Consider the following 19,046-nt stretch of genomic DNA (forward strand, 5'->3'; position numbering starts at 1 on the left):
TATTATTATTATTATTATTATTATTATTATTACTACTATCTCTACTTCATGTTCAGTTTTATCTTTATATTTTCATATTGTTACACGTCATTATTTTATATTATTTCGCATCATAATGCACAATTTTTCTTGAAGTTGCATTGCATTTCTGGTGGTGTGGAAAAGAAGGCCTGATGCCCCAATCCCACCAGAATAAATAAATAAGTAAATAAATAAGTAAATAATTAAATAAATAAGTAAATAAATATTTAAATAAATAAGTAATTAAATAAGTATATAATTAAATAAGTAAATAAATGCGCAAATAAATACGTAAACAAATAAGTAAACAAACAAGTAAATAAGTAAATAAATACGTAAAAAAATATTTAAATAAATAAATAAGTAATTAAATAAGTGTGTAAATAAATAAATACGTAAATAAATAAATAAATAAATAAAAATACGTAAATAAATAAATAAGTAAATAAACAAGTAAATAAGTAAATAAATACGTAAATAAATAAGTAAATAAATAAATAAGTAATTAAATAAGTATGTAAATAAATAAATAAACAAATAAATAAATAAGTAAATAAACAAGTGAATAAGTAAATAAATACGTAAATAAGTATGTAAATAAATAAATAAATAAATAAACAAGTAAATAAACAAGTAAATAAATAAGTAAATAAGTAATTAAGTATCTAAATAAATAAATAAGTAAATAAACAAGTAAATAAGTAAATAAATAAATAAGTAAATAAACAAGTAAATAAGTAAATAAATACGTAAATAAATAAGTAAATAAGTAATTAAATAAGTATGTAAATAAATAAATAAATAAACAAGTAAATAAACAAGTAAATAAGTAAAGAAGTAAATAAGTAAATAAATAAGTAAATAAGTAATTAAGTATGTAAATAAATAAATAAGTAAATAAACAAGTAAATAAGTAAATAAATACGTAAATAAGTAAATAAATAAATAAGTAATTAAATAAGTATGTAAATAAATAAATAAATAAGTAAACAAGTAAAGAAGTAAATAAGTAAATAAATAAGTAAATAAGTAATTAAGTATGTAAATAAATAAATAAGTAAATAAACAAGTAAATAAGTAAATAAATACGTAAATAAATAAGCAATTAAGTATGTAAATAAATAAGTAATTAAACAAGTAAATAAGTAAATAACTACGTAAATAAATAAGTAAATAAATAAGTAAATAAATACGTAAATAAATAAATAAATAATTAAGTAATTAAATATGTATGTAAATAAATAAATAAAGAAGTAAATAAGTAAACAAATACGTAAATAAATTAATAAACAAATAAGTAAATAAACAAGTAAATAAATAAGTTAATAAAATACATAAATAAGTTAATTAGTAAATAAGTAAAATTTAATTTCATAAAAGGAACTGATTAATAATTTATTTAATCCAGATATTCTTTTTAAAAAGTTTTATGTTCACATAATTGTATATTGTATTGTAGCAGCTAAGACATTTAATTCATTTATTACTTTTTCTCCATTGCTTAGCAGCTATCCCGGGCAAACTAGGTGTTCCAATGAAAAAGCCTTTTTCAGAAATATTTGTTTACTGTTAGTGTGATCTGCAGCCCTCCAGAGTCCAGTTCGATGCTATCCTGCTACTCACCGCCCCTTCCTGAGCTACTGACTTTGCAGTTATGATTTCTTCCAAAAGGAACTCAGACGCACTCGAATTGGGACCGTGTCGCCACGCATCTCCAACGAGCAAGGCGAGGCTGTTTTTCTTTTATTAGCGATAAACTCGAAGAATGACTGAGATTCACCAATAAGTAAGCATGTGCAGATTTTATGGTAAATGTGACTGATTTAGGACAGTCATTTTGTCATGAATTTTTCGCGAACGACACGCAAAGTGTGGGAGACTTGAAAACAAATTTGATAAAAAGAAAGAGAGAATACCGCTGAAAGCAGGACGGGTCATAGAGTACGCAATTCCGCTCAGCGTTTTTTTTCTGCATGAATTACGGCAGTTTGCAGTAACGCTTGTTCCAAGGATGAAGAACATTATATTTATGAAGTGGCATATTAGTAAATATAACAGAATAATTACCAGTTATGTGTTTAAATTATTTCAAATTATAATTTTAATCACACAACATAACACTAGTATTTTCAAACTCTATATAATTGAAAATGAAATGACTTTTGTCAACTTTTAGTATTGGAATCAATTTAGAAGATCAGCATCATTTTACAGGAAAAAAAAGTTGTTGAATAATAGTAATATGCGTTACAAGAGCGGTATGTTGATGTTTTCATGTTCGAGGAAAAGTTTGAAAAGCGAAACGTAGTTGTGCGAAGATGGTTTATTACATACCTGAAAGAGGAATTTCTAATTAGTTGCAATGAAATCTCCATCTTGGTTTCTGTTCAATGACGGCACATTTGAAAAACAAAAATATCTATCTTCAACATTGTTGCTTTAAAATGTTTTCTGTGTTTACTATACTCCAGCAGGCCGTGATATACTGTACGTCTATCTTTTTTTCCCCCAGTCTATGATGAGTCTGGAATCTTGTTGATTTTTTCACGGCTTCCTTAATGTTACTTGCATCACGAATAGAGTAACTTTAGTGGAGTTGTAGAGTTTACTTAATTTTTGCAAATATTTAAAAACAATAATTAACAGTGCAATTTAGGTGAAATTGCAGTGGTAAGTTTCCAATTTATAATTATTACTATGTTAAACGCCTCTAAAAATAATATGTTAAAAGCCTAAAGCAGTAAAATTAATGTGTCTCTTAAGCGGTAAGAAGAGGAAATTGTTGTGTGTGTTAGGTTGGGAATACTGAATGTGGAATTTTAGACTTTCCACGGATTGGTTTTGTGCGGAAACCAAGCAAATACGCACGATCTCGCACAAAATTCAACCCCTTTCTTCTCCGCCGAACACCGCGCAGCGTTGATTCTGTGACGGATGAATATTAAGCGTTCCCGTTTAGAGTCTGGATTCGCTCCCGGTGCCCAGCCCTGGTCTACACGATGATAAACGCATCTTGTAACTCCTGCATGGCTCAATGTGGTCTGTCTTTGCCGTCCACCCACAAAGAATGAGAAACAACTCGAATATTCGATAAACCGACCCTGTGATACACCGCGAGAGCTTTGCAAGCTGACTACAGCGCCAGGCGTTCATTTATAATTCAGCCGTGGCGAGAACTTGACTCGCGAGACATTGTGGCTCGCAGTGATAGCTGTGCATTTTTGCTTGCTTCTAACCTTCTCCAACCCCCACCCTCTCACTCACTGGAGTCAAACTCCGTTCCATTTGTATTTGTCTCTGACCTGCGAGTGGCATATGTCTCTCTCGAAACCATGTACGAAACCATGGACGCATTTTTTTGCTGTCAATATGATGAGAATATTAAATGTATGATTTGTTCACAAAGTATTACGAGGAAAACGGTTGTATAACATAAAACGGCATTATACTACATGTTACTGATGAAACATTAAAAGGTTAAGTGTTATCATCATCATCATCATCATCATCATCTCTGTACGTCGATCCTTTCAGCAGATGTACGAATAATGTGGTTAGCTCTTCAATTTAAACTCACTGATTTACAATGTGATGTTAAATGAAAGCTAGATGTAAGGACTTGACAAATGTTGAACTTTCAAATCTTGACCAAAAAATAAATATCCGAAACGTCGTTCTTTCGCTTGCTCTGTTGAAGCCATGTTCGCTATAACTTACGTTTGTGAAAAACTATTTTCAACAATTAAAGTGGTAAAAAGCAAATTTAGATCACGACTGACAGACAAATACCTTCGTGATCAACTACGACTGGCAGTAAGTGACATAGTTCCTGATTTTGAAACTTTGTCGCAGACACATTCTGAAGACAGTCAATTTTAGGTTGTGATATTGTTCATTTATTGTTCATTTCTTTCTTCGTTACACGTACTAAACATTAGTTTGTAGCCTTGTACTGTATAAAATTATATTTAAGTGCTTGACGTAAGGAAAATGAAAATTCGTTAATAAGTCAGACAGTTGCTTTACTTTCCCTTCGGGTGTCCGCCTCCCTCCACAGGTGCTATGCACGTTGCAGGTTACACCAGCGAATAGGGATTGTAAAGAATGGACACTTCGCGTCGGTACCTTTGATGTAGCCGGACTGATTTCAATGACCTTCAAGCCAGCTAGAGCGTGAGATTCTGCTTTCTCCCTAGAGTTGGCGCTGACATCACACCAGCTAGCAGTCGACACAGCGGAAATATAACACATATAATTAATACATCTAGGTACATTATGTACTCAAATAAAATAAATTGGATCCATAAAATAATAAATCCGTCATTAACTGTAATGTATAGACTCTAGAGTTCCTTTGTAATGAGAGTTGAGACGTTGACCCCAACAACAATTAAAATATGTAATGATTTGATAGCGCTGAAAATGGAAAAACAAAACTCTTACGAGAAGTAAAACCATATACCTATATTATATTATATACAAATATTAAACGAATTAGATACTTAATTTTATAATGTATTATATTATTTTATAATATAATGTATTATATCTGAAATATAAAATATTATTATTACAACTAGTTTGTCACTGAGAAATAAGGAAAAGCTGTTAACTTGAATTTATTTGAAGCAAAGCGTTACTGGATTATGCAATAAGGTAGGCGATGTTTGAATCCTGTGTCTCAACTCTATTCTCAATTATTATCTTAGCGTATGCTCGTTTACACTAACCTCTAGCGCTTGAAAGTGGAACTAAACGCTGGCGCACAGAGAAACAAAACACAGGAAAATTCACTCAGTGTCCATTCTTTATCATCCCTATTCGCTGGTAAACATACGAATTCTAAATGAGACAAATGAACAGCTTCAAATACTTGGGGTGTACTATAAGCAGTAACAAGAGCTGCTGCCAGGAAGTCAAAAGGAGGATAACAATGGCCAAGGAAGCTTTTAATAGAAAAAGGAGCATCTAATGCGAACCTGTGGAAAAATAACTAAGGAAGAGACTAGTGAAATGCTTTGTATGGAGTGTGGCATTGTATGGGACAGAAACATGGACATTACGACCAAGTGAAGAGAAATGACTAGAAGCATTTGAAATGTGGATATCGAGAAGAATGGAGCGTGTGAAATGGACAGACAGAATAAGAAATGAAGCTGTGTTGGAAAGAGTGGGTGAAGAAAGAATGATGCTGAAACTGATCAGGAAGAGGAAAAGGAATTGGCTGGGTCACTGGCTGAGAAGAAACTGCCTACTGAAGGATGCACTGGAAGGAATGGTGAACGGGAGAAGAGTTCGGGGCAGAAGATATCACTCAGATATTAGACAACATTAATATATGTGGATTATTATTATTATTATTATTATTATTATTATTATTATTATTATTATTATTATTATTAACACAGGACAATTCGCTCAGTGTCCATTCTTTATCATCCCTATTCGCTGGTTACACAGTGGCTCGGCACACGATTACATTTTCGCCACCGCTGATTTATATAATTTATATTTTTCGTAATCTGTCGTGGACACCTCTAAACCGTGAAGATAAACTTCGTTCATGAAGACACTTATTGCCCGTGCCTGGTGCAGGTAAAAACGTGCACTAGAAATCTGTGTTTTTCAATTTAAAAATATGAGAAAGACGGTCGTGGTCAATTTGACTGAAGGAGGAAAGTGTTGCCGCCAGCCATAGCGGAGCGGTGACGTCAAGAGTTCTATCAGAGGAAGGCAACAAGGAAAACGTGTGCGAAGCGAGTCTATTCGGAGCTTCCAGCGGACGAGGATTGCTGTGCTGGTCTGGTACAGGTTCGACAGGTACAGTAATTATGTGTATTAAGACGAACTGACATTCTGCAGCATTTCTACGAGTTGTCAAGCACTGTATTCTGAGTGAATAGATGCGTGTGAATAGTATTTGTGTTGCCATTTTGAGGCTCTTTCCGGCATTTGTGCGGACGCTTGCATAAGATAGTGTAACGTGTGTTTCCTTCCTCACGATCATTACATTACATTTCAAACTTCCCAGAGCATTCTTCTCCCGAATATTACAACTACAGTTTTTTTAATTCTTCGCAAACATAAATCAGTCAATTACGAATGAACACCGATGAAATTAACACAATGGATAATAATGTTCTCATGTGACGAAACAATGAATGAATTTAGTTTCGAACTACGGTACTCTATGAATGTGTAGATACAGTCATGTTTATAGATAATGTTAAATCGGTGTCAGATCATGTTTTTATTTATGTTTTCCTATAATTCGACGACGCTCTATCAAGTACTAGGTTATTTAGCGTCGATTGAATTAGAGATAGCGAGTAGAGGCCAAGGATTCGACATAGATTGCCTAACATTCGCCTTACGGGGAAAAAAAACCCAAGCCGGAATCGAACCCACGCCCAGCGTAACTCCGCACTAGTGCCGAAGCTACTCCGATGACTTCTTGCAATGATGATGATGGTGATAAACTTGTTATGAGGGGATTTACACAGAATCATTGGTGCGGAATGCGTGGTGCGTCTCGGCCAAGGTCTCTCTGCGCAGACCTTGGAGCTCTCCAACACAACATGGGAATAATTCAGGCCTGTGTGTCGCGGTGCACAATGTGGCTAGACAAAACTACTTCATTCTTGAGTGGCAGATTTTCATAAATTGTTACGTATGCACTACTTGTATTATTTCGTGTGCAGATTCTCATTACGTTGGGGTAAGAGAAATTACCTCTTCTCAAGGGGTGTAACTGAATGAAGCTAATAACGTCATTCCTATTTGTAATAGGCTATAATATACGGAAACTCCGTAATTAACCATAATATGCCGTTGACTCGCTTATGCCGTTTTTGCGCTCACAAAAGGATATGCGGTTTTAGGATTGACATTCGTATCTGTGATCTGTGTTAGGTATCGTGTCAGCTTTTGATGGTTTATGCATAATAGGCAGAGAAGAGCTGTCGTGGACGTATAATACTGGGCCTAGGGGTGACTTGCCCCCACCCCCTTAGCATCGTATAATTAAATGGACATTATCTTTGCGGGCAGAGAAAGTGTTAATAAATGAATACGAACCCAATATATGATAGTACTCACCCTATATCTTATTTGCTGTCTTCACTCTTACTGTTGTACACTGGAAGACGGGTAGAACTAAATAAATAAATGAGAAGCAAATAAATAAATAAAAAATAAATAAGTAAACAAATATACGAAAAAAGCAAATAAATAAATAATAAACAACTAACAATTGATAAACAAATAGATAAAAACAAATAAATGAATAAATTAATTAACAAAGAAATAAAAAATAAGCAATTAAATAAATAGTGAATAAAATAAAGAAACAAAAAATAAAATCAATAAAGAATAAAGACGCAAATAAATAAAAAGTAAACAAATAAATAACAATTAAAATAAATAAGCAAATAAATAAACAGGAATAAAAAAGCCAATAAATAAATAAATAAATAGCAATTAATAAACAAATACAAATGAATAAATAAATTATAATAAAAATAAACAAATGAATAAATAGGCCCAAATAAATAATAAATGAATAAAAATAAACAAAGGAATAAGGAATAGTGTAGGACTATTTAAAAAAAACTACAAATAATGCCCATGACTTGTCAGTATATTTTTTCATTAATAGTCTTCCTCGTATGTAATCGTGAAAACTTTGTAACTAATTCAACAGTTCATAGCATAAATACACGTCAAAAATGACTTTCATACTCCATCGGCAAGTCTATCGTGCTATCAAAAAGGAGTGCGTTATATGGCAGTAAAATTTTTTAATAGCCTCCCTATCGATATAAAAAATGAAACTCAAAACATAAAATTATTTAGGGCCAAATTAAAGAAGTACCTAATTTCTCACGCCTTCTATTCTGTAGGTGAATTCATGACATTCAATAACACTTCATGAAATTGATACTAAAACTTTGTGTTGTACTAGTAGACTATATTGTAAATCTCGTCTGTATATATTTCATCTAGACTGTGACTATAAATTAAGACTTTATAATAGTATTAAGTTTTTTGACTTGTTCCATATTCTAGCTGTGAAGCAATGTACGAATACCATGGAATGTTAATAAATACAATACAGTACAATACAATACAATACATGAACTTGGACTGTAACGCAACCGAATGCATGGCACCACGAGACGTCAACATTTAACGAAGAATCATCGGGGAAAAATAAACGTGTTACACACTTCTGTTTGCGTAATTATTTAATAACAGATTAATTTACTTTTTTGAATCTTGCATAAAATTAAACATTACGTAAATAATACAATAATAACAGAATAGCTCACTTTCTTCAGAACCGAAGCTGCTGCTGCTGCCTTTTAAGGAACCCGGAGGTTCATTGCCGCCCTCACAGAAGCCCGCCATTGGTCCCTATCCTGAGCAAGATTAATCCAGTCTCTATCGTCATATCCCACCTCCCTCAAATCCATTTTAATATTATCCTCCCATCTATGTCTCGACCTCCCCAAAGGCCTTTTTCCCTCCGGCCTTCCAACTAACACTCTATATGCATTTCTGGATTCGCCCATACGTGCTACATGCCCTGCCCATCTCAAACGTCTGGATTTAATGTTCCTAATTATGTCAGGTGAAGAATACAATGCGTGCAGTTCTGTGTTGTGTAACTTTCTCCATTCTCCTGTAACTTCATCCCTCTTAGCCCAATAGTAATGTGCGTTACAAGAGCGGTATGTTGATGTTTTCATGTTCGAGAAAAAGATTGAAAAAGCGAAACGTAGTTGAGCTTTTTTAATTTCCGAGAATTGAAAGAAAACATACCGCTCGTGTATCGTACATTATTTTGTGCGAAGATCGTTTATTACATACCTGAAAGAGGAATTTCTAATTAGTTGCAATGAAATCTCCATGTTGGTTTCTGTTCAATGACGGCAACTTTTAAAAACAAAAATATCTATCTTCAACATTGTTGCTGTAAAATGTTTTCTGTCTTTACTATATTCCAGCAGGCCGTGATATACGTCTGTCTTCCCCCTCCCCCCCAGTCTATAAATGCGAACTTAAAACAAACGGTTAAGGTTATGTAATGATTTATTTTTCATTTTAATAAAATTATTTATATAACATATTGCAGTAATAACATCGGCATCTGGAATCTTGTTAATTTTTTCACGGCTTCCTTAATGTTACTTGCATCACGAATGCAGTAACTTTAGTGGAGTTGTAGAGTTTACTTAATTTTTGCAAATATTTAAAAACAATAATTAACATTGCAATTAGGTGAAATTGCAGTGGTAAGTTTCCAATTTATAATTATTACTATGTTAAACGTCTCTAAAAATAATATGTTAAAAGCCTAAAGCAGTAAAATGAATATGGCGCTTAAGCGGTAAGAAGAGGGAAATTGTTATGTGTGTTATGTTGGGAATACTGAATGTGGTATTTCACACTTACCACGTATTGGTTTTGTGCGGAAAGCAAGCAAATACTCACGATCTCGCACAAATTATTTTCCTAAGAACCTTATTTTCAAACACCGTTAACCTCTGTTCTTCCCTCAAAGTGAGAGTCCAAGTTTCACAACCATACAGAACAACCGGTAATATAACTTTTTTATAAATTCTAATATTTCAGATTTTTTGACAACAGACTGGATGATAAAAGCTTCTCAACCGAATAATAACACGCATTTATATTTGTTACTGTTGCTCCGAGATATTTGAATTTTTGCACCCCTTCAAAGAGTAAAATTTCAATTTTTTGCTATCTATGATTATGGCCTTTCCAAAGACCGCAGGCTGTTTTGTCAAACGGGAAGTTTATTATTCTTCGGAGTCCTCAAATTCATTCCAGACGTCAAAATAAACATTGTTTCACGATCCAGCAGAGGTTTATGAATAACACCTACATTAATATCGATCCGTTTGAAAGGATAAAGTCAGTATTTTTTGTAACCACTGAGTTGTACAGGGACATCACTTTATTTTACCAACATTTTTAACATTAACCTGGCTATACTCGGAAACACTGTTGCCCCCTTCCATTACAGGAGTTTGATGTTACGAGTGCAATATGTAAACAAATCATTTTACTAGCTATAGGAGGAGAGAAAAGTAGTGTATCCATTTATGTTGTAGGGAAATACGATATTACGATTTTCAGTTTGATCATCACTTTTATGGAATTTATCAAAATACAGTGGAGTAGTAACATTTTTTTTCAAAAACTGAACTTTTCAGGCGGCTATGTTCGTTATGTAATGTCTACTTTATTTAGCATATTAATTATTGATGTTAACATACAATATAGAGTGCATTTAAATTAAGGGGGTCATAAGTAAAGGGCTGTAAGTGCACTTAAGTTACTTTTGAGAAAATGGGGTTTAAATATTTAAGCGTTCGTAAAATCGGTGAAATTTTTATTTAAATTTTAATGTGTGATGCGATTAAAATATCCCTTTGCCACTAAAATTTTAGATACTTTTTCTTACATTGGATGCACTTAACTCATGTTATTACAAATGTCACTAGCATTCCTTTGCTTCTAGCCACCTCAATTCAAAAAAAAGCTAATCTGAATTTTTAAACAAGTTGCTGAAAATGGTTGCCGTTCATTACAATGCAGGCTTCAATTCAGTACGCATATTATTAAAAACATTTTGAAGCATATTCTCTAAAAATTGAATTTATCGTTTCTTGAATATAATTTTTTAGTACGATATTATTAATATAGGTTCTTTCTTCTATAGAAAACGCAACCATATTTCTGAAACACACTATACACTGCAGTGTTTACTTCACTGCTTGAAGACTTCGAACGCAACAGCGGCCGTAAGTTTGTGTGTCTGACGGGAGCAAGGACATTAGTGAAGGGGTGGGAGTGAGGTACATTCAGAAATGCAGGTACAATAAAAATGCAAGTAAAAATAAAATGATGTCCCTGTATTAGCACTTCCAGCAAATCCAGCCCTGCCGTCACCACGGAGTTTCACAGTCCGTCTTGCAGCATGAGCAAGAAATCTCTATCGTACTGATCGTGGACCACAATGAGGAAGGAAACGGATCGCGCCCAGTTGCTTTCCTTATCGCTGTATCAAGAGGGGGCGGGAGTTGAGACTTCCCACCCTTGGGAATGATAGTGGCGAAGAATCAAATTATTGAAACGCTCAACATCCAAGCAGAAATCGTACCTACATCGCTTCAAGGCCGGTTTGCGAGAAAGCTATAGCTATTCTGTCGTTATGGAACGAACTTTTCTCAGAGTCTAAATAATACAGGTCGTTGCTATGCAATATTTAACGATTTGTTACTATTTCGTCGTTAAACGGAAAGCGATGCAAAACTACATCGTAATCTGCGCAGATAATTAAACGTGTCGCTATAACAGTAACACTGTGTTTTTGGCAGAAAGCAATATCCTCCATCCTTCCCAGGCAATACAAAGTGAAAAGAAAATGTTTATCCTGAAAAGGAAATAAAAAAGAGCAAAACTGTATTAATCTCTTCGTTTGAAATATATCAAAGAATAACCCCCTGAAATTAGTGGCATTACTTACAGAATGAATCGTAACTAATGTCAATAATTTCAGGGGGTTATTCGTTGAGATATTTCAAACGAAGAGATTAATATAATTTTGTTCGTTTTTGAATCCTTTCCGAAAAAGAAAATTATATGGAACATTTCGCACCGTGTTTTGGGAAAGCCATTGATTGAATTCCCAATATCCTCACAAGGGAACCGTCCCACGTCTTGGTGGTTGAATTTATTATAAATGCGTATGCACTGTATACAGGGTGATTCACGAGGATTTACCGCCACTTCCGAAGCTTATTTCCGAAAATATTCTGAATAAAAAATGTCATATAAACATGTATCCTGATCTGAATATTTTCAGAGTTGCACTAATTTGAAGTTGTTTGTAAAAATTTATTTTTTCTTTAGTTTTAAAGATAAAAAATATTACAAATAGAGCCATCGGCGTGGCTCAGTCGGTTAAGGCGCTTGCCTGCCGGTCTGAAGTTGTGTTCGGGCGCGGGTTCGATCCCCGCTTGGGCTGATTACCTGGTTGGGTTTTTTCCGAGGTTTTCCCCAACCGTAATGTGAATGCAAGGTAATCTATGGCGAATCCTCGGCCTCATCTCGCCAAATATCATCTCGCTATCACCAATCTCATCGACGCTAAATAACCTAGTAGTTGATACAGCGTCGTTAAATAACCAACTAAAATAAAAAAAATATTACAAATAGATAATGAAGTATTCAGAAGTGTCATTTCTTTAATTGGCTAGTGTTCTGAAGCTATAAATGTGTTGTTAAAATTGCTTTGTACATATTTTGTTTTTCAATTTTTAACTAAAACTGACATCATTCTTACACTCTTATTGACTTTAGGAACTTGATTCTTTACAGTTTAATTATGCATCCTAATGTACAGTCTTTAAGAATTTACAAGAGTGGCGTGATTTGTAACAATGTTCTAATAAATGCGTAAGAAATAGTAATATACGTTACAAGAGCGGTATGTTGACGTTTTCGTGTTCGAAGAAAAGATTGAAAAAGCGAAACGTAGTTGAGCTTTTTTAATTTCCGAGAACATGAAAACAATCATACCGCTCGTGTATCGTACATTATTTTGTGCGAAGATCGTTTATTACATACCTGAAAGACGAATTTCTAATTACTTGCAATGAAATCTCCATGTTGGTTTCTGTTTAATGACGGCATCTTCGGAAAACCAAAATATCTTTCTTCAACATTGTTGCTATAAAATGTTTTCTGTGTTTACTATACTCCAGCAGGCCGTGATATACGTCTGTCTTTTTTCCCCCCCAGTCTATAAATGCGAACTTAAAACAAACGGTAAGGTTATGTAATGATTTATTTTTCATTTTAATATTTTAACAATATTATTTATATACTTCTAATTGTTCTAAAATTTCGTCATTCCTTTTTCGGTCTAAAAGAGTATATCCTGCTGTCCTTCTCAAAAATTTCATTTCCGTTGCTTTGATTCTGTTCATGTCTTTTTTTCTTTAATGACCAGATACAAATTCAATTGGCTAGATCATGTAAGAAGAATGGAAAATTCAAGAATCCCAAAAATTATGATGCAATATAAACCTAGAGGACATCGTCGACCAGGAAGACCTTTAAGAAGACTGCTAGATGGGGCCGAAACAGGTCTACAGAGGCCTCATTCGTAAAGGATGATGATGATGATTATTTATATAACATATTGCAGTAATAACATCGGCATCTGGAATCTTGTCGATTTTTTCACTGCTTCCTTAATGTTACTTGTATCAGGAATGCAATAAGTTTCGTGGAGTAGTAGACTTTTCTTAATTTCTGCAAATATTTAAAAACAATAATTAACATTGCAATTTAGGTGAAATTGCAGTGGTAAGTTTCCAATTTATAATTATTACTATGTTCAACGTCTCTAGAAATAATATGTTAAAAGCCTAAAGCAGTAAAATGAATGTCGCGCTTAAGCGGTAAGAAGAGGGAAATTGTTATGTGTGTTAGGTTGGGAATACTGAATGTGGTATTTCACACTTGCCGCGTATTGGTTCTGTGCGGAAGACAAGCAAATACGCACGATCTCGCACAAATGTAATTTTTTATTTAAAAATCGGGGGAAAAAAAATTCTAAACGAATCAACTATGGAATTCACAACATATTTTTAGCTTCACAATGCTAGCTAATTAAAGAAATGATACTCCTGAATAGTTCATTGTTTATCTGTAATATTCTTTTACCCTTAAAACTCAAGAATAAAGGTATTTTACAAACAACTTCAAATTAGTGTAATTCTGAAAATATTGAGATTAGGGCAAATGTTTATATGACCTTTTTTGCTCAGAATGTCTTCGGAAATAAGCTCCGTAAGGGACGGTAAATCGTAGTGAATCACCCTGTATAAAGGAAAGGCAGATTGAAATAATATATCCTACCTACTGATGGAATTTTGAAACTATACTTTTCTTTCCAGAGCTTAGACTAGTTTTGAATCAAAAGAATGCAAGAATACCTCAACCTCCAAAAGAATCTCTTAAATTTCTGATAGCGTTTGGAACGCCGTATTTATGCAAAATAAGCGAGATATCTCCTTGAAATTGGGAATGTTTTCAGTATATCAGTTCCAATACAGAGTAAAAATTCTAGGAGTTACTTTCTGAACAAGACACACATAGCCCATTAATAATTTTTCACTTGATTACTACTATAACATTTTTTTTATTTTGTATTCACTTTGTTTATGTTTATATTCCAAGTACAACATAAATTAAATACTTAAAAGGTCAAAACACAACAGTGTTCATAAGTGAAGATTAAAAATAATGGAGATAATTATTACAGCTGTCTGAACACTATTTATTGATAAAATAAATAAAATAATAAAACTGGTTAGAAACCATACATGTTTCGGGGGCTATGCTCCCCCATCTTCAGTGGTTGTACCACGACTGCAACAAGAGAATGGAATGTATAAAGATCTTGAATTTCAATTCAATACATTAGATCATTTTACTTTTTAACGATATTGTCTCAGACTTAGTATTTTATAAATTTTATATTTTTGTAGCATATTCAAGATCTTTATACATTCCGTTCTCTTGTTGCAGTCGTGGTACAACCACTGAAGATGGGAGAGCATAGCCCCCGAAACATGTATGGTTTCTAACCAGTTTTATTATTTTATTTATTTTATCAATAAACAGTGTTCAGACAACTGTAATAATTATCTCCATATTTTGAATCTACAACATAAATATTTGTTAATAAGTTTTCTTTATTATGCAAATTATATCACGACCCCTCTCGGCTGTCGCGCTCCACACTTTGTGAACCACTGCACTACAGTGATCATTACCAACATCTCGAAGTTGTTGAATTCGTTGTGTAGTTGGCTGCAGGATGACGAACCCCATGGAGCTGTTCCACACGCCCGCCTTCCCCCTCAAGCTGCTGGAGCTGGTACTGTGCTGCGTGTGCGTGGCGCTGTTCGCGTCCAGCACGGTCTCCTTCTCGATGACGATCGCCAGGTGGATCGTGGTGGTCGGCGCCTTCGTGGGCTTCCTCATGATCTGCGTCATAGAGATCTTGGGCGCAATCATCGGCAGCCCGTTGCACAAAACTCTGGTGAGTTGTTAAATACTAACAAGTTACTTTCCTAGTTATCAGGCCACGTTTTTGGCCAGAACATTGTGGTGAAGGCCGTTTTTTGGCCAGAACGTTGTGATCAAGCACCGTTTTTGATCAAAACAGTGTGATTAAGCCCCGTTTTTTGGCCAGAACGTTGTGATCAAACCCCGTTTTTGATCAAAACAGTGTGATTAAGCCCCGTTTTTTGGCCAGAACGTTGTGATCAAGGCCCGTTTTTGACCAGAACGTTGTGATCAAATGTCGTTTTGGTTAGAACTTTATGATCAAGCTCCGTTTTTGGCCAAAATGTTGTGATCAAATCTCGTTTTGGTCAGAGCTTTATGATCAAGACACTTTTGGCCAGAACTTTGTGATTAAGCCCTGTTTTTGGCCAAAATGTTGTGATCAAATCTCGTTTTGGTCAGAACTTTATGATCAAGACACGTTTTTGGCCAGAACTTTGTGATTAAGCCCTGTTTTTGGCCAAAATGTTGTGATCAAATCTCATTTTGGTCAGAACTTTATGATCAAGACACGTTTTTGGCCAGAACTTTGTTATTAAGCCCTGTTTTTGGCCAAAATGTTGTGATCAAATCTCGTTTTGGTCAGAACTTTATGATCAAGACACGTTTTTGATCAGAACGTTGTAATCGAGCCCCGTTTCTGATCAGACTGCAAGTGACGTCCGTTCATGTTGCAGCGCCTGGTGGTCAGCCTTCCCGCCGCAGCGCTGTTCGTGACGGCAGGCGGCATGTTGCTGGAGAAGGCGAGTGACGGCACGTTTATCGTCGCTGGCATCCTGGGCATCATAAACGGCGTGGTCTACCTGGTTGACTTCATACTGCTCGCGTCGGGCCGCATGTGACGTCCAGGCTGGTCTCTCTCATGTGTTGGGTGTCGGCGGAAACGCGTCTCTGGAGGTAAAGACGTGTGGCGGAGGGTGACTCGACAAAGTCATTGTTACAGTCACATCGTTTGTGTGTGGGCGAGCAAGATCTTTCATGTGGAAGCTGTTGACTTTGTGTTTTGAAATATGGAGCGATGCGACGAGCACTTGCAGGACGGAGTACGGCACGATAGAGGACTGGACTCTGCACACTTGCCAGAGCCAGTTTGATGACCTTTTACTGAGGCAATTCCCAGGGAACTCCGTTGAGTCATGCTGAACAAAGCTAAAGATAGATTCCTATAACACATATTGCTAACTTCGTGAAGAAATGTGGGCGACGTTGTGTGCAGTGCCTAGTTGCCATGTTCCACACTGGACACACATTCCAATGCCATGTCCAGCGAAGGGCGATTTCTATAATGTGACAAAGCCCTTGGTACGGCTTCTGCAGGTGTTTTCATAGGGCAACTTCTCGGAAGACCGCAGATACTTCTGACAGAAAAAGCAGGACAAATGAATTGCACAAAGTTCCGTCAAGGCCAGTACTTACCTCTAGGTCGTTCTGTCTGCTCAGCATTGGAATGCAGTTGTGTGAATCTCTTACTGTGGAGTCTCGTTTGCACTGGTAGAGTAAGCAGGATAACTAGGGCCATTAGCAAAAGTTACATTACTGTTATGTTGTGAACAATTTGGGAAGTAGTTGGTAGCACTGCAGGGTAGCACATACCACTAATCCGACTTCTTCACTTGACCCATGTTGAATAGTCTAGTCATAAACTGCCAAGCCTTTGTTATCAACTGAAGTGACACGCATTACAGGTTGCATTCTAACTCCTGACCAGTTGCTCATCACAGTTCTGAACTAAAGGAGAGAACTAGCACAGTAATACAACAATGAGCTGCAGGAATCTCTCTGTCTGAAGCTCTGTCCTATCCTAGGCGTCGATCTGGCTTACTCTAGGTCATGAAAATTCCTCTAGGTGACCCATTTGTGTGAGGTTTTCTGGTGTTTTCTGTCATGTAATGGCTAATTTTATTTGCCCAGAAATGTTAGCCCGTTTTATACCTAAGGCTTGCAGAGAGTGCGTCCTTATTGCAAGGGGTAACACTCCATTCCACCCTTGTTCAACAGTACACTTGATGAGGTCGTTAAACTCCCCTCCCCCCACGGATAAAGGTCCAACGTTTGATTTTCATAATGACCCCCCCCCCCTTCTTGTATTTTAAATTCAAATTAGTCTGCTTGAGGCGGCGGATTGGACCTTGCTAGATGGCTGCACTATCACGTGACTGCTGTATTAATCTGTTTCCTATAAAGCAGTGGAATGGAACAGGTGCATTATAGGACCCACCCTAAATATAAGAATATGCAAAGCCACAAAAAAAAAGGTCAAAGGAAGTAGCGTTTCGATCAATTAAATTATCGATATATATCGTTTTTATTATGTTGCCAACCAACGAATATTGTAGTAAATTAGTTTGATTTTAATCATGGCGGCAATTTCCAATGCTATAGTTAAACATCAAAAAGAAGTGGATCAAATTCTTCATGTCTGCTTAAAATGTAAGCCTAGAATTTGAAATTATGGAATTATAAAGAGAACGTTTTTACTTGCCTTATCCATGAATACAGATATGTTCTATAGTTTTTTTTATGTGATTGTGGTACTGTATGTTCTGCGAAACATGTAATTCCGGGATGAGTTTGAAGAAATGAAAAAGTAAACGAGATGCACTCATGTGGAGATGTCATCGGAAAATGCAAGATATTAAATGATAAACACAGGAACGCCGTATCGCAGCACTTTGTGAAATCACTTGTATAACGGAGAAAATGAAACGAAACATCTGCATGATAATGTTTACAATAATTTTTTATTTAAATTTTTTGGTCCACGGAATATACTAGTAAAAATGTGTTTTTGGAAACACTGGTATTTTCCTAGGACTAAAAATGCAGCATAAATTGAGTAAAATTAGTATTTTACGTGGACCATATTGAATTTGTGGTAAAATATTTTAAGTTTAGCTTTGGTTTGTTTCTTTAATTTTATTTTGAATAAAATATAATACATTGTAAAAGAAAGGTGACTAATATGCGCTTATTTTCATTGTTGTTGGTTTCATTAAATGATACACGTTTGTAGTATGCTTTAGTTTTGTTAAGATGGCATACTTGATTAATAATCGAAACTATACGATATATAATCGATACTATGGAATACTCGGGGTGGGTACTATAATGCATTTGTTCCAGTAGAATATTGCGAGCTGCTATCCTGATTACGCTACCAATGTAAACTGGCTCCCAGTGCTATCCTAACATCTTCCGCTGTGTCTTGTGTTCAACACGATTTATTCGTGGTCAGTCAAGCATGGCCTCCACAATCTCAACTTCGCTGCATACACCAATATTCTTTTGTAAATTATATTGTTGTTTAATCTCATGTTTGTAATGTACAGATTTGTACTTAATATAAGTAATTGATTTTGTTATGCTTGTCTCATTTCAAATTTCCCACGTAATTCGTTTGAAACTTACTTACTTACTTCCTGGCTTTTAAGGAATCCGGAGGTTCATTGCCGCCCTCACATAAGCCCGCCATTGGTCCCTATCCTGAGCAAGATTAATCCATTCTCTATCACCTAAGCACCTTATTCTTAAACACCCTTAACCTATGTTCCTCTCTCAAAGTGTGAGTCCAAGTTTCACAACCATAAAGAACAACCGTTAATATAACTGTTTTATAGATTCTAACTTTCAGTTTTTTTGACAGCAGACTGGATGATAACTAATTAAGTTTATTATTTTATTTTCAATTTATGTTTCCCATAGACTCCATAGCTCTGTGTAGCTCCGGAATTCGCCCGAAGCTTTTCTGCTTGTAAGCCCCGTAATATGTTTGAAGTACTCGAAGCTCGGCCCGTACTCGTGGAGGACCTCTTGCTTCACGGACATACCCGGCTTTTCTTCGGTCCGTCCAC

At 35.2% G+C, this 19,046-nt stretch overlaps 1 protein-coding gene across 3 annotated transcripts in view; it reads left to right on the forward strand.

The window, feature by feature from the left end:
• The window catches only part of LOC138700892 (uncharacterized), a 42,476-nt gene extending 23,921 nt beyond the window's left edge, over positions 1 to 18,555 (forward strand). The window contains exons 1-3 of one of the 3 annotated variants that reach the window (XM_069827290.1): positions 5,684 to 5,841; positions 14,934 to 15,169; positions 15,873 to 18,555. In XM_069827290.1, coding sequence (XP_069683391.1) covers positions 14,945 to 15,169; positions 15,873 to 16,037 — 390 coding nt within the window. In that variant the 5' untranslated portion in view covers positions 5,684 to 5,841; positions 14,934 to 14,944 and the 3' untranslated portion in view covers positions 16,038 to 18,555. Of the gene's footprint in view, positions 1 to 5,683; positions 5,842 to 6,056; positions 6,205 to 14,933; positions 15,170 to 15,872 lie in introns of those variants that run through there. The other 2 variants (XM_069827292.1, XM_069827289.1) reach the window with 2 other exon arrangements.
• The last annotated feature ends 491 nt before the right edge of the window (positions 18,556 to 19,046 follow it).

This window comes from Periplaneta americana, chromosome 6 (assembly GCF_040183065.1).
Source record: "Periplaneta americana isolate PAMFEO1 chromosome 6, P.americana_PAMFEO1_priV1, whole genome shotgun sequence".
NCBI lineage: Eukaryota > Metazoa > Arthropoda > Insecta > Blattodea > Blattidae > Periplaneta > Periplaneta americana.